Raw genomic sequence first — 15,586 nt, 5'->3', positions numbered from 1 at the left:
ATTACAAAATAGGGATATTCTCACCTTCCGGCGTCCGCCGCAGCCTTCCCGGTCCTCTCCATGCTCCCGGTCCCAGCGATGCCTTGCAACAATGACCTCTGATGACGTAGCGGTCTCGTGATACCGCAACGTCATCACAGGTCATTGTCCTGCAAGGCATCCCTGGGACCGTGAGCGGCCAGGAGCATCGCCGAGGCCTGGGGACGCCGGAAGGTGAGAATATCAACGATTTTTTATTTTAATTCTTTTTTTTTTTTTACAGGGATATGGTACCCAGGGCCTGGAGGAGAGTCTCTCCTCCAGACCCTGGGTACCATCCACACATTTTCCGCAAAAAGAATGAGCCTGCTGCATATTTTTCCGCGATGCGATTTAGCCGCAGAAAAATACGCAACATTAGCACAGCATGTGCGGAATGCCATTGAATTCAATGACTTGCTTATTTTATGCATTTTCACAGCATTTATGCTGCATTTTCGCAGCAAAAAAGCGGCAAAAACGCATAAAATACGCAGGAATTCCAGACGTGTGCAAACAGCCTAAGGGCTCATGCTCACTGGAGAGAAAATAGGACGAGTGCAGTCCGATTAAAAATCGGATTGCACTCTGACCAATGTTAGTCAATGGGTGACATCTCACTTGCGATTTTTTTTCCCATCTGAAATCGGACTGAGAAAAAAATCGCAGCATGCTGCGATTTGCTGCGATTTTTGCCAATGCAAGTCAATGGGTGCGATTAAAAAACGGACCAAAAACGGACCATCGATTTTCCATCCATTTTAAACAGATACATCACAATTCTGTGGCATAGAACACTGTAAATGATCCTGTAAATGACTGTAGAAAAATAGTTGCTGAGAAAAAAAACGGATTGCATACGGATGGAAAACAGATGGAAAGATTAAAAATTGCATAGAAATCGCATGACACTAGCATAGCACTCCACCCTTTTTTACAGTCCAGAAATCGGATCTTTTTTTAATCGCAAATGGGGATGAGCCCTTATTCTACCATACACAGGATGCAGTGTTTTCGACCTATCACATGTGTTTCTCAAGCTTGTTTCAAAAAGACTGATTACAGGTCGAAACATTGCATTCTGTGTATGGCAGAAAAAAACGGTTTTGAACTTCATCATCTGCTGGACGCTGTTTACTCTTTTCCACTGCATTCTGTATCCAAGTGGGTTCCTTGGATTTTGGACCTTGCGTTTTATATGAGAGATGTCCTGATCTGATAATTTGTCCTTTAAAGAGTGCTGCGAGCTAACTGCACATGTTTGATGGATGCAAATGTAGATCTCAGCCACCGTAATCTAAATGGCTGAACAGAGCCTGCGCTGTCCACAACTTCTGGTTCCAATATTCCTTATATCACTAGCAGAATGAGTACGGCGATGCCTGGTGACAGAAGAAGATGTCGCAGGAGCAGGTCCTGGAGGAGACGTGACAGTATCCCTTTGCAGGAATACACTAGAATATAATAAGCTTGCAATTAGATGAACTCTGTTCCTGTAAATACTTTTCATATATTTTCAGCAAAGAAATGTGTGTCTATATTAATATATAATTTTGTTTTATATATATTTATTTTTAGTGTCAGTGGGCTAAAGTCTAAAATAATTTATATTCAGCAGAGTAGCAACCTTAAAATACACCCCTTAAAATACACCCAGCACCTCCGCAATCAGCTGTTTATTGCTCCCACAATGGCCAGATATATAGTATGCAGAGCCAAAACAGCACAGCTCCCTAGAGTGTACAGTGTCATTCTCGGGTACTGCAGCTCAACTCCTGTTGAAGTGAATGGGAGCAGAGCAGTAGTATCAGTTTCTGTACCTTGTATACATGTGGACACTATAGGACATGGAAACAGCTGATCATAGCAGGGCTGTGTGTTGGACTTCATCAATCTGATACTGAAGAACTATGTTAAGGTTAGGCCATCAATATCAAAGTCCTATCAATGCTCTACCCTAATTATCAAAAGAATAAAATTCAAACCAAACAACGTGTAAGGTTTTCAATACAATGCATATGGCTGATCTATCTGGAAATATCTCTGAAGCAAAGAAAAATGAAGCGGATAGGGGAATCATTTTCCAGCCGTATAATTAAAGAGTAACACTCGTTTAAATTTTTATTTACTAAATCAATAGTACACATGAAAATAAGCAACTTTTTAATAGATCTTATTAGACAAAGCAGCTTCTTTCTCTTCCTGGACTGATCTTTCATTCTCTTAATTCTCAACTCACAGGTAAAATCTGTGTTCAGTGAAGACAGATTGCTATGTTACTGAGATAGAAGATGACACATACTACTAATTAGAATCTATGTAGAGGGAAGGGAGGATCTGACAAGTAGAAGCTGCATTGATAGAATCACTCAGCAACTAGCGGTATTAGGGCAGACACACTGGCGTATTTTTCGTAAAACTTGCCCTGGCCGGCACCTCTCCTGACCTGAGCTTGACAGATCCATAGTAATCGATCACGCTGTCATGCTCAGGTCAGGAGAGGTGCCGGCCAGTCCGTGCTATGCGATGCGATTATCGCATGATAAATTCTGCAGTGTGACTCCAGCCTTAAACTGGTTATGGGAGACAGGGGGTGGTTAGCACAGCCCCAGGGGATTATGGGAAATTTATTGTTGTGTCTGGGACCTGCAGGAAGAAACAGTATCAGACAGAGTCTCCTGGCAGACTGAACTAAAGTTAAGGGCCTTTTACACATAGCGATATTGCTAGCTATAATGTTAAAGCGTCACCGATTTTGTGACGCAGCAGCGATATCGCTAGCGATATTGCTACATGTGACACTCACCTCTGACCGGCCCACCCCGCTGGATATCGGTGATCGTGCGAGATCGTCCTGGTCCATTTCTCGTCATTGGCTTCCTGCTGGAGCCGACGAGCGAGCCATGGACGTGGGCAGAAGACGTCATCATCGCCGCGTCTGACAGGTGAGTAACGACCGCTGAGCATTGCTGTGTCGCTGGTGAGATCTGCCTATTTGGCAGCTAACTGGCGACCATTTAGCGATGCACCAGCGATCCTGACCGGGTCATATTGTGGTCGGGATCCCTGGTGCATCGCTAAATGTAACGGGACCTTAAGATGAGCTGCCAAGATCAGTTCTTTCATAGAGGCAGTCAGGACAGCCAGGAGCGGGAAAGAGCCGACACCAGACTCATCCCCCTCCACCTCACTGGATGATGAAGGTATAGTGCTACTCTGTGTAAAGACACTGTGTGTGAAGAGAAACTGTCTGTGAAGAGAATTTTATATATGTTTGCTGGAAGCGTTGTGTAAAAAGTAGTCATTCTGTGTGATGGAAAGAAGCTTAACTAGAAACTTATAATCAACCTCTGCCTGGAAGCTGTTACCTCACATGACTGTGAAAGATTCTGGTTAATGGTCACCCTGAGAAAAATCCCTTCATGATTTCAAAGAATTCATGTTCCTTTGTCCTGCCTCCATATACTGAGTGGTGGACGTACAACAAGGAGCTGCATTTAGAGTTTGTCCCTCCTCTTCCCCTCTCCCATCTACGTGGAATATTATCAGTAGCAGCTGCCAGCTCCTATCTCAGTAATGTAACAATCCGTCTTCACTGAATACAGATTTTACCCAAGAATTGTGAGAATGAAAGATCAGTTCGGGTGGAGAAAGAAGCAGATTTCTCTGATAAGATATTTACAACGTTGCCTATTTTCATGTATATTGTTGAATTATGAAATAGAAATTAAAATGACGGTTACTCTTTATTATTATAGCTTTCTTTATCTCTAATTATCTTTTATTAATTATTGTACATTTATTTTCTTGCTGCAGGAATCCAAATGAATAATTGCAGTATTCATACAGAAAGCACAGAGTTCATCCTCACCGGTCTGACTGATAGCCGTGAGCTAGAGATCATTCTCTTCCTGGTGTTCCTGATTCTTTACATTTTTGCTGTTCTAGGAAATGTAGGGATCATTGTAACTATACAACTTGGGACTCATCTGCAGACTCCAATGTATTTCTTTGTGAGTCAGTTGGCTATGCTTGACCTTTTCTATACTTCTGTTATAACTCCAAACACACTTGTCAACTTCACCCGGAGAATGAAATCAATGTCCATCAGCGGATGTGCCACACAGTTATTACTGTTTGGAGGCTCAGCGACTACAGAAAGTTATTTATTGGCGGCCATGGCCTATGATCGGTTGGTAGCAATACGCCAGCCTTTGCTTTACGTATCCATTATGTCTAATGCAGTATGTAGATTCCTGGTGGTCGGTGCATATTTTGCAGGATTTTTGAACTCTTTAATCCACATGAGTTTTGCCTTTTCATTAAAATATTGGAAAGCCAGCGTGATTGACCATTTCTACTGTGATATTCCTCCCCTCTTTAAATTAACGTGTTCAGATACATTTTTGAACAAGGTAGTAATCCTTCTTTTTGGAGGACTGACCGCTGTCATTTGTCTGTCCACAATTCTGTACTCATACTTAAATATTCTGCTCACTATTCTAGGGATTAACTCCACAAGAGGGAGAAGAAAAGCCCTTTCCACCTGCACCTCTCACCTGGCCTGTGTCTCTATATTCTACAGCACCCTGATGATCACATATCTCAGACCTCCGTCAGAATATCTGCAGATGAATGATAAACTCATTTCTGTTTTCTACACCATAGTCATTCCTACAATAAATCCAATCATTTATAGTCTAAGAAATACTGAAGTCAAAACCACAGCAAGAAAAATTCTTAATAAGTATAAATTATTTTAACTTTTGAAGATCATAAAAAATGTCCCTGAGACAGCTTTCTCACAAACATGAATACATTTTATGACTTGGAAGTCCTGGCCTGACTGAGGACAATAAGGACCTGTATAAAAAACATTATTTTATAATCGTGTTATGCCAATCAGTCTAACTGTCCGTATAAATTAAATTAATGTTGGCAAGTCAATAAAATGGGGGTTTCTTTATTCTTCCTAAATGGAAGGATTGGGCAGATAGGATTTCAACCTCCAAGATCCATTGTTCTTCTGGAAGGTAAGCTGCAGAAATAAACATGTATGCTCAGCTGGCCCTAGCATGCATGTTTATAGGAAAATTAAGGGAGATTATTTTCACGCAAACCAATGTGCAGCAAAGAGCTATCTTACGTTCATGGCTAGTTGTAGATGAATCAGTAGCATACATTTTTAATTATCTTGGTTATGGGTGTTCTCTGCAAGTAAAAATATATTATACTTTCTATTAGAGATGAGCGACTTTTCCTTTTTTCGAGTCGAGTCAGGTTTCATGAAACCCGACTTTCTAAAAAGTCCTGTCGAACAAAATCGGCCGACTATAGGGAAAAGTCGGGGTCCGACTGAAACACGAAACCCAATGCAAGTCAATGGGGAAGCAAAGTCAGCAGGGAGTGGAGGACAGTAAACACACCTACAGTGCCCATTTCAATGCCAACGACATCAATTCTTATTACTTAAGCTTGGCAACCTTAATTTACTTCCTAATAATAGTTACGCATTGAAAACTGGGGGTTATTTGGCTAAAGTTGTGGAGGGGTAGGGCTGGCGCCAGGTTTTCGTGTGCCCTGGGCCAAAGAGTGTCAGTGCGCCCTTTTAACACATACCACAATTCATAATGCACCGATATGGCATAGAAATATAGGTATAGTACAATTAAAAATACTTCACTGCTTACATGACATGACTGATATCTATTTTAAATTCTACAATAGCTCAAAAACCGGACAGTATATTACTCCATACAGTATTATAGCCACCACCTAATGCGCCATACAGAATAATGAGCCCCATATATTTCTCCATACAGAATAATTGGTCCCATATAATGTTCCATACAGTATATGATGAGCTCCACATAATGCAACAGTATATGTTGGTCCCCATGGGCGATGCTCCTGTGTGTTATGGGCCCAAATAATGCTCCATATATAATGGGCCCCATTTCTAATGCTCCAGTGTATAATGTGCCCCGTAAATGCTGCTCCAGTGCCTGATGTCCCCCATTTGGAATGCTCAAGTATATGTTGGTCCACATGGACGATGCTCCAGTGTGTTATGGGCCCAAATAATGCTCCACCGGCAGAGACACTTTTGCGTACTATGAGCGGCCCTGTGCCACTGCCATCACCCACGAGTAGGACCCCCCCACGTGCTCAGGGAACCAGCACTTTCATCTGCACCTCCCTCTGTGTCACCGTGTAAGGTGGTATATAGAGTTGAGCGACTTTTGGTTTTTTAGGGTCGCGTTTCGTTTCGTGAAACCCGACTTTTCCAAAAGTCGGGTCGAGCAAGATCGTCCGATTATAGGGAAAAGTCGGGGTCGTCCCGAAACACGAAACCCAATGTAAGTCAATGGGGAATAAAAGTCGGCAGTGAGAGGAGGACAGGAAACACACCTACAGTGCCCATTTGAATGCCAAAAGCATCAATTCTTCTTACTTAAGCTTGTCAACCTTAATTAACTTCATAATACAAGTTACGCACTGAAAAATGGGGGTTATTTGGCTAAAGTTGTGGGGGGGGGCTGGCTCCAGGTTTTCATGTGCCCTGTGCGAAAGAGCGCCCCTTTAACACATACCAAAACTCATCATGCTCCGATACGGCAGAGAAATAGCGGTATAGTGCAATGAAAAATACTTCACTTTTTACATCTCATGACGAGGCCCATCTATTTCTCCATACAGAATCATTGGTCCCATATAATGTTTGAAACAGTATATGATGAGCTCCACATAATGCTACAGTATATGTTGGTCCCCATGGATGAAGCTCCACTGTCTTATGGGCCCAAATAATGCTCCAAACATAATGGGCCCCATTTCTAATGCTCTAGTGTATAATGGGCCCTGTAAATGCTGCTCCAGTGTCTGATGTCCACCTTTGGAATGTTCCAGTGTATGGTGTGCGACATCTAGCATTCTCCAGAGTAACGTGCTCCCCAAAAATTGCTGTCCCAACATTGAAAACAATCAAATAAGTCTCCTCGCTAGGGAATCCCTGTACTAGTCTGGACTCCTTGTCGTCCCCATCTTCCATCTCACTGCACAGTATTTCAACCTTGCAAGTGCTGTGATCCTGAGCAAGCAGGGAGGGCCCACTCGTTGGCGACGGCACTGGCACAGGGCCCCTGATAGTACGGTGGTGTGTCTGATGGCGGGTGGGCCGAACCTGCACTTTCATCTGCAGCTTCCTCTTTGTCACCGTGTAAGATGGAACTGTATATGGGAAGGGTAACCTGAGTTTCATCAGGGTCAGATTCAGGCCGTGTAGCGTGCGAGGGGAATGTAGTGGTCTGGGTCAATGTACCAGCAGATTCATCGAGCAGTGGCTGGGCATCAGTGCACTTGTGTCGCCCCCAGGAGTACGGTCGCCACAGTGGCATTACCTTCCTCCTAGGGAGTGTGATGTCATGCTTGGGAGCAACGAAGGATCTCTCTAGCAGGTTAACTTATTGGGCGGCGTTATTCCCACGAGTCATGACCCTCCAAACAGCGTTCATGAAGGCAAATTGTTTGTTTTACGTGGGCAGTATGGATTACACGTGATTGCACAAAGGTTAGAAAGGGTACCGTATCCCCGGATAACATGTATGGATAGCGTACACATTCAAAATATATGTCTCAGGAGGCAGGCTCAGACGGTGTTAGGCCCAGTATGGATTGCACGTGATTGCACAAAGGTTAGAAAGGGTACCGTATCCCCGGATAACATGTATGGATAGCGTACACATTCAAAATATATGTCTCAGGAGGCAGGCTCAGACGGTGTTAGGCCCAGTATGGATTGCACGTGATTGCACAAAGGTTAGAAAGGGTACCGTATCCCCGGATAACATGTATGGATAGCGTACACATTCAAAATATATGTCTCAGGTGATGATTCTGTCACACTAAGGTGCGACCCGTCTTAATTGTCTGTGGCCGAATTGTAGCTTTGGCACAAGGTATACGTATACTCGAGAAAAGAATACACAAGACAAGAGGGTATCGTGTCAGTATGATTCTTCTCTGTCTTTAATCAAACGTGTACAGCTTTTATAACAGAATTTGAGCTACATCATCAGTTACATCATGGACATGTTTTCAGTTACTATTTGTCTTTCCCAGGTCGCTACACAATCATTATGTACATTTATGGGTTATCGTTTATTGCTCCCACATTGCTGAACAATACTTATATACACAAGTATTGTCTTCTAGCTTGGCTCACCCTGGTCCACCCAGTTTATTCAATATTTGATGAAGCTTAAATGAGTGATACCATACAGAAACAACTCTAAGAAAATATAAGAAAATCAGAAGTATCTTAAAGCAACATGATCCCAATATCCAGCAAAGCGTCCATATAGTGATACAGTTTTGATTCTTGTATATATTCATGTGCCATATATTCTTCCCTTAACAGTCCCTCCTTTGGAGATATGCAAAATCAAAATCCTAATCTCGTCGAACCTATCGATCTGTCCTCCCGGCCTACCTATCTCAACAATGCTGGAACCTAACTAACTAATCTTCACCGTATATACGAGACGACCCATCTCTAGTAGATGGACCCCCTCCTAACGGACTTTGCACAGGAGGAAGTCAGATCCTGGACTTTCCCTCATTGGCTTGCTTCAAGCAGGCATATTCCGGAGGTGGTGCTTGCATGTTTTCATTGGGACATCTTTCATACAGGGGATCTTCAAAATCGGCATGCATGGTCATCACTGTGGTTTCCATAGTTTTCATCATCATTTTCTTAAGGCATGGCACTATGCAGCATAGAATTAAAGAAAATATGATCAAAGGACATAAAATAACTTTTGCAAACTTAATGGGTCAATAATTGCCTTTATGGCATCCCCAGTGTATTTTATAAACCGTTGTTGATTATTGTATAAATAGTTTATCCGCTTTGCATTCTTATTTGCGGGGATGGTGGGTTTAAACACAACTATTGTCTCGTTCTCGACTTTGAATTTGTCAGGTGCTCCCTGTGTGCCCCCACTGGTATCTATGCTTCTTAGCCAAAATTTACCTTTTGTGTCACCATTTTCCCTCCCAAGTTTAGTACTTGAGCCTAGTACATATAACCCTTGCTCATACTCTGAAGGGTTGTCAATAGTAAGGTACAGAACTATGCATCCCTCCTTGGGGCAGTGAGTGGCAGTGACAGGGAGTATTGAATCTGGAAGGCCACTCTGACCCTTAAAATGGGCTTTGGACAGGGTCATGCGACTTAATAGGCTTATTCCCCATTTGTCCCTTCGCTGTAGGGCCTGGGCTGGTTGATGTCTCCAGTCACTTTCACCAGTGTGCCACCCAACAAGAGACTAATCCTCCCAGTTTGAACCTTCCCCTATTTCAGCAGTAGTGACACAGATGAATTGTGTATTAAACCTGATATGAAACTGTGCCATGGGGCCTGGACATTCTTATTGTGAGACAGTAGTCAAATTGATATGTTACTCTTGGGGTGGAGACATTATACCAGAAAGTCAGTATGCCCTTCTCATGAGTGACTACCCCTTGGTGATTGACTACCCCTTGAGCTAGGAGAAGGATAAGTGCCAGATGGATGAAGAGTGGCAGCCGCTACTGGACTCTGGATCCGGCATCTCCTTGCAGTGGGAAGCGAGGACCCATGGACTGCTGCGATAGTTGACAGGACTTGGAACAGGCTGTCATCTCTAGGTTCAAGGGTACGTCTGTTGAACCTCTTGGTGATGAGGACTCAGTCACCGGGCAGGATCTGGTGGGCTCCTATGTCCTCAGAATCTGGGATGGATGAAAAGACTCGAAAATGCATTTTAGTCACATGTTTTTAAACTTAGTCTACATATAGGCAATTATACTTGTGCGTGTATGTGACCCAAGGGAAAGACTAAACTCTTATGCTATGACCCCTGTTTCCTGTATAGCATCAAGTATGTAGAGTTTTGTTCGAGGCCTTAAATTTTCCTTGTTCATCCTTAGGCGTATTTCATCCTGTATAACTTCATCTTAGGTCCATTTCTTCTTTTCTTCCTTGGATACTTGTTTCTGGAGTGTTATTCCTTTTCCTCTGTTTCCGTGTCAACCGGTATTACTGCTGCTTCTTTTGCTGTTACTTCAGCTAGTCTGTTGCCCACTGCTTCCCTTGAAGTGTCTCCAGTGTGTGTGCTTTTACTTTTACCACCGCAACTCTTCCTGGCATCAACAAGGACTCCATTAATTCTTGTATGGCTTTGTGGTGTCAGACTGGCGTTCCGTTAGCCGTGATGAAGCCTCTTTCCCTCCAGATTGATCTTGACAGCTTCATGTTGAGTGGACCTCTCGTATGCTTCTGTCAAGGCCCGCAGTCCTGCCTTTGGATGTAGGCAGTGGTTTTGCTGGCAGCAAGTTACTTCTGTGGCTACTGCTATACCAGTGTGCGAACGGCCTTCTTGGTCTGCATACCTTGGTCTAGCCACAAAGAGCATCAGGTCAGGATCTTCCAGGTGTTCTCTTGCCTCATGACAGCAAGACAATCGCGTTCAGCCATTTCAGAGTCGACTACCTCTTCCACTAATGTGTCAGAGATGTGGTTTTCATCCTCCATCTTCCTCCCCCCTTTGGCAGAGGTAGAAGAGTAGCTGGATTATGGACAGCACATCTGGAGATGGTGACGTTGTCCGGGAGCAGAGTAGGGCATTGCAGGCAGAAATATCAGAAGCTTTATCCAGCACAGGTGGGTTGCAAACACGGTTCTCATGCAGGTTTGGACTTGACGAGTCACTTGGTCAGGTTTTGGAGAGTAGAAGCCAGGAGGGCATTGTCTTCCTCCGTGAAGCTGTGTTAGGACTCCATTTACATGGTCAGGCTTCTTCATGACAAACAGACAAAACAGTTCAGTATAGCGTGGCAGTCCTAGAGCTGTGAAAATGTGATTGCAATTTAGCATATAAAACACACCGATACCTTCTTTGGTTAACCTTAAAATAGTTATAAAAAAGGTTGCATGTGTAGAAGAGCAGTATTGTCTTGGCTGTCTTCAGTCAGGGTCGGAGGTCATCCATATGTATTTAAAAAAAAAAAAAAAAAAAAAAAAAGTGGCTGTGGGATGTATCCTCTTCCAGGGCTCCAGGACCGTGGTCATGGCTCGGGTGAACATAGAGAGGCTATACTGTGCCCCTTGAGGCATCATAGTCCAAATATATTGCTGGCCCTCGTGTGAAAACAAGCAGGTACTGGCTTGCAGCATGTAGAAATAAACTGAAGAAAGCATTGGCCAGGTCAATCACCGTGAACCATAGAAAAATAAATAGAATTGATAAAAACAAAACATAGTGTGTGGGTTTGGTACCATAGATGTGTTCAGTACTATAACTTCATTGACATGTATTATCATGTATTATCCATAACTTCATAGAAATAATTGCAAATTATGAAATGGAGGGTAAATATTGCAATTTCCTTGGCAGCTGGGCTACTGGCTTCTGCCCCACCTTTACAAACTGGATTTTCAGCCTGCCAATATTGAATCTGGAATCAGTGCCATTAGTTCAACGCCCACATGATCTACAGATGTGTCTTGTAAAAAAAGAAAAGACTACATACTTCTTCAGCAAGTAGATCAATATCCCTGATTACTCTTCTGATTGCATCGGGACCCACCAGGAATTTGAGAGGAGTATCCTCAACCTCTGTCTGGGTGAGAGATATTGTTTCTCTACTGTATTTTTGTGGGGGGGGGGCGAGCTGTTTACTAGGGTATCTGTCTCCTGGCATTTCCAGGAGTCCTTGCATGTAGTAGATTGTGTATAAAAGTATGAGCTTTGAGGCTTAAAAGATGATGATGATAATTATGTCCCCTCACCATATAACGATAAATACTGTAGATTATCAGTCTGAGCTATTTATTTCCTGTCTCTTCCTGTTCTGTTTAATTATATACCTCCATGTCATATTCATCTTTTTCTTCATTATTCTTTTCATAAATTACATTAATTAATAAAACTATAATGGATGCTGGACAGGATGTAGCACAAGACGTGCCGTCTATATAAATAGTTGGAAAGAAGGTACGGCTCTTTGGGTTGGTCATCTGACAGTCAGAACAAGTCTCACGATATTCTGCATTCTGCGTTTGACAGCTGGCACACGTCCAGTCATCGGGAATGTATATAGAAATATAAATGAATGTAATGCAGATATTGCAACTGACATCTTCCTGTGTAAATATTTGTTTTGCACAAAATTCAGCAATCTTGTTATATTCCTCTCCTCATGCCTTTTTTCCTAACTTCCTCTGCCATCTTATAAAATGCTTCCGGGTCCTGTAACACCTCATAATACCTGAGGCTGGGACGCTGCTCTCCACTCAGTAACACATTCTTCTATCCCTTCTTATCTAATGCTCCTCCCCTCGGGATCGGAGGGTTTCTTAACGTACATTTTCTTTCTCACTCCACTATGGGTCATATCTGTCTTATAGATATTGACTGACTGCTCCCACCCCTTCTATCATCTGAATTCTGAGTATATCTGAAAAACATATGTATGTGGGCGTCTTGAAACAAATTCTCACGGGGTTATGAACAGTTGGATATGTTACTGTAAAAGTAAACATAGTGATGTCTAGCTATCTTGAACACAGTAATATAGGGAATTAACCAACAACTAACACCAGAGTATTTCACAAATCTTGTGTATCCAGAAACTGCGTAGTATAAAAATACCTTATAAATTGTTAAAATTTCTGTTTCCTCAAAACTTTCGCTCTAAAACATTTCAAAGAAAACCATCTCATAGAGAAATGTAGTGACATTAGTAAAACAATAACTAAAAAGTAACAATAGACCTCGGATCTCACAGAGATATCTGTACAAATCAAGCAATTACCATTCAAGTAATTCTCTTTCTACCTGAACCAACTAACCTTATAATTATAGTATGCAGAACAAAACCAGTTTATCCAATTCTCTAATTTCACAACATATATATGTATACACACATAGAATGCATTCAAAAATTTTAACCACATGCTAGTATGCCTCCTGCAAATTATACACACTACAAAAGACAAAAGACAATGAATTTAAAACTGGTACTGACATCAAATACTGCGAATCCTTGACACCAAAACAATTCGCAATTTACCTATCCATATGCCGGCCTGATTTGTAGAGGTGAAAAATCTACACCTGGGCAAACCATACTTTTCAGGGAGAGAGCAATCACTCAGTCACATCAACACGGTAATTGAAATTACCCTTCCACCCATATAACTTATGAACCTATGCTGCAGCTAAAACACCATCATCTTAGCCAGATGATGTCCGGTGGGAAACCCGCAAGAAGTCACCAACCACTTAGAGGTTGGAAAATCACTGAGAGTAATCAAGCCCCTACTCCCACTTGCCCACTGGGAGAGACACAGTTCAGACTTCTGCGATCATCGGTCAAGCCGAGAGCAGGACCGGAACCAGAGTGACAGTGAATTTGCTCAGTACGTCTCCCTATCTATATTTTTTTTTCCTTTTCAGGCTGGCTGAGGTAACAATCACGTATGCAAACAACCAAAACAGCAAAGCAGAGAGGCAAAGCAGATAAGGCAGACAATTAAACTTTTAGATTACCGTAATTATAAATATGCTTGAAGGGTTACTGTGTGTATACTATAAAACAACTTATTACACTCTATATTTTATATCCTCCGGACTGAATACAGATAATGTAGCGTGATTGTTAAACACTTTGCATTCAGGAAATGCAGCTGAAATAGCAGTCTAACCAGTATGGCAGTATATTCAATATGAGAGCTGCGGACAGGCGTGTCACAACAATGCATCAATACTTCAAACATAAAAAAAAACTATTATGAATGTATTCCTTATCCCTTTCACTGTTCTTTTGTTACCAAGGCAACTAGGGCTGGGCTTTTTGTCACTTTAGGTATAGTAAATAGTGGTAATCACCTCTAGATAGGTGGTTGATATTTCAGCAGAGGGGGGAAAAATTAGTAATCACCTCTTTCCTTAAAAATATGTATATGCCGTGTCATTCACGTCACCGGGCCCAGTTTATACTGTGGGCGTATGGCCGGACGTGAGCACCTATATGTGTATATATATAATATATACATAACTTCTTCGACCGTCTAAGGTCGGAACCAGGGTGATAACCCAGTGGAAACATCCCCTTTGTACTCTGCTCTGTATGCTTCTAGTAGCCCTAGTGCAGTATGAAATAGTTTTTATCAGATACTAGATGGATTCTAGATACACCCTCCGAATTGGTTAGACCGGATAATACACACAGACAATTAAGGAATTATATACCTGACCGGGTCCGTAGGCTCAGGACTTTCAAACGTGGTCAGTTTAAGGGTTCAGAGAAGACAGCCAACTATCTCCTCCCAGCCGGACGTGAATACAGAAGGTTAGGTAAGATGATATATTTTCTCACCAGGTCTCGAGCTGCAGTCTCGTCCCGCTGGAAAGACGTCCGTCCTGGGGGGAGATTTTGTTGCGGCTGTGATCATCTGGTATCGTCCTGAGCCCCACGTTGGGCGCCAACTGATGATTCTGTCACACTAAGGTGCGACCCGTCTTAATTGTCTGTGGCCGAATTGTAGCTTTGGCACAAGGTATACGTATACTCGAGAAAAGAATACACAAGACAAGAGGGTATCGTGTCAGTATGATTCTTCTCTGTCTTTAATCAAACGTGTACAGCTTTTATAACAGAATTTGAGCTACATCATCAGTTACATCATGGACATGTTTTCAGTTACTATTTGTCTTTCCCAGGTCGCTACACAATCATTATGTACATTTCTGGGTTATCGTTTATTGCTCCCACATTGCTGAACAATACTTATATACACAAGTATTGTCTTCTAGCTTGGCTCACCCTGGTCCACCCAGTTTATTCAATATTTGATGAAGCTTAAATGAGTGATACCATACAGAAACAACTCTAAGAAAATATAAGAAAATCAGAAGTATCTTAAAGCAACATGATCCCAATATCCAGCAAAGCGTCCATATAGTGATACAGTTTTGATTCTTGTATATATTCATGTGCCATATATTCTTCCCTTAACACAGGAGGCAGGCTCAGACGGTGTTAGGCCCAGTATGGATTGCACGTGATTGCACAAAGGTTAGAAAGGGTACCGTATCCCCGGATAACATGTATGGATAGCGTACACATTCAAAATATATGTCTCAGGAGGCAGGCTCAGACGGTGTTAGGCCCAGTATGGATTGCACGTGATTGCACAAAGGTTAGAAAGGGTACCGTATCCCCGGATAACATGTATGGATAGCGTACACATTCAAAATATATGTCTCAGGAGGCAGGCTCAGATGGTGTTAGGCCCAGTATGGATTGCACGTGATTGCACAAAGGTTAGAAAGGGTACCGTATCCCCGGATAACATGTATGGATAGCGTACACATTCAAAATATATGTCTCAGGAGGCAGGCTCAGACGGTGTCAGGCACAGTATGGATTTGACGGCCCAGATTACACAGCGGAGGAGCAGGGAGAGGTAAAGATTGCAAATGCTGGGGCCCTGCCCAAGCAAGGGGGGCCCACTCGTGGG

At 42.5% G+C, this 15,586-nt stretch overlaps 1 protein-coding gene across 1 annotated transcript; it reads left to right on the top strand.

Moving 5' to 3' along the window:
- The first annotated feature begins 3,842 nt into the window (after positions 1-3,842).
- On the top strand, positions 3,843-4,781 carry LOC141091369 (olfactory receptor 5I1-like). The gene has a single exon (XM_073576925.1). The coding sequence runs from the start codon at positions 3,843-3,845 to the stop codon at positions 4,779-4,781; it is 939 nt and encodes a 312-aa protein (XP_073433026.1).
- The last annotated feature ends 10,805 nt before the right edge of the window (positions 4,782-15,586 follow it).

The sequence above is a fragment of the Dendrobates tinctorius genome, unplaced genomic scaffold (genome assembly GCF_039654945.1).
Source record: "Dendrobates tinctorius isolate UK_male_01 unplaced genomic scaffold, ASM3965494v1 ptg000051l, whole genome shotgun sequence".
Classification (NCBI taxonomy): Eukaryota; Metazoa; Chordata; class Amphibia; order Anura; family Dendrobatidae; genus Dendrobates; species Dendrobates tinctorius.
Note: the sequence above shows the minus strand (reverse complement) of the source record. Positions and strands in the feature narration are given on the sequence as shown.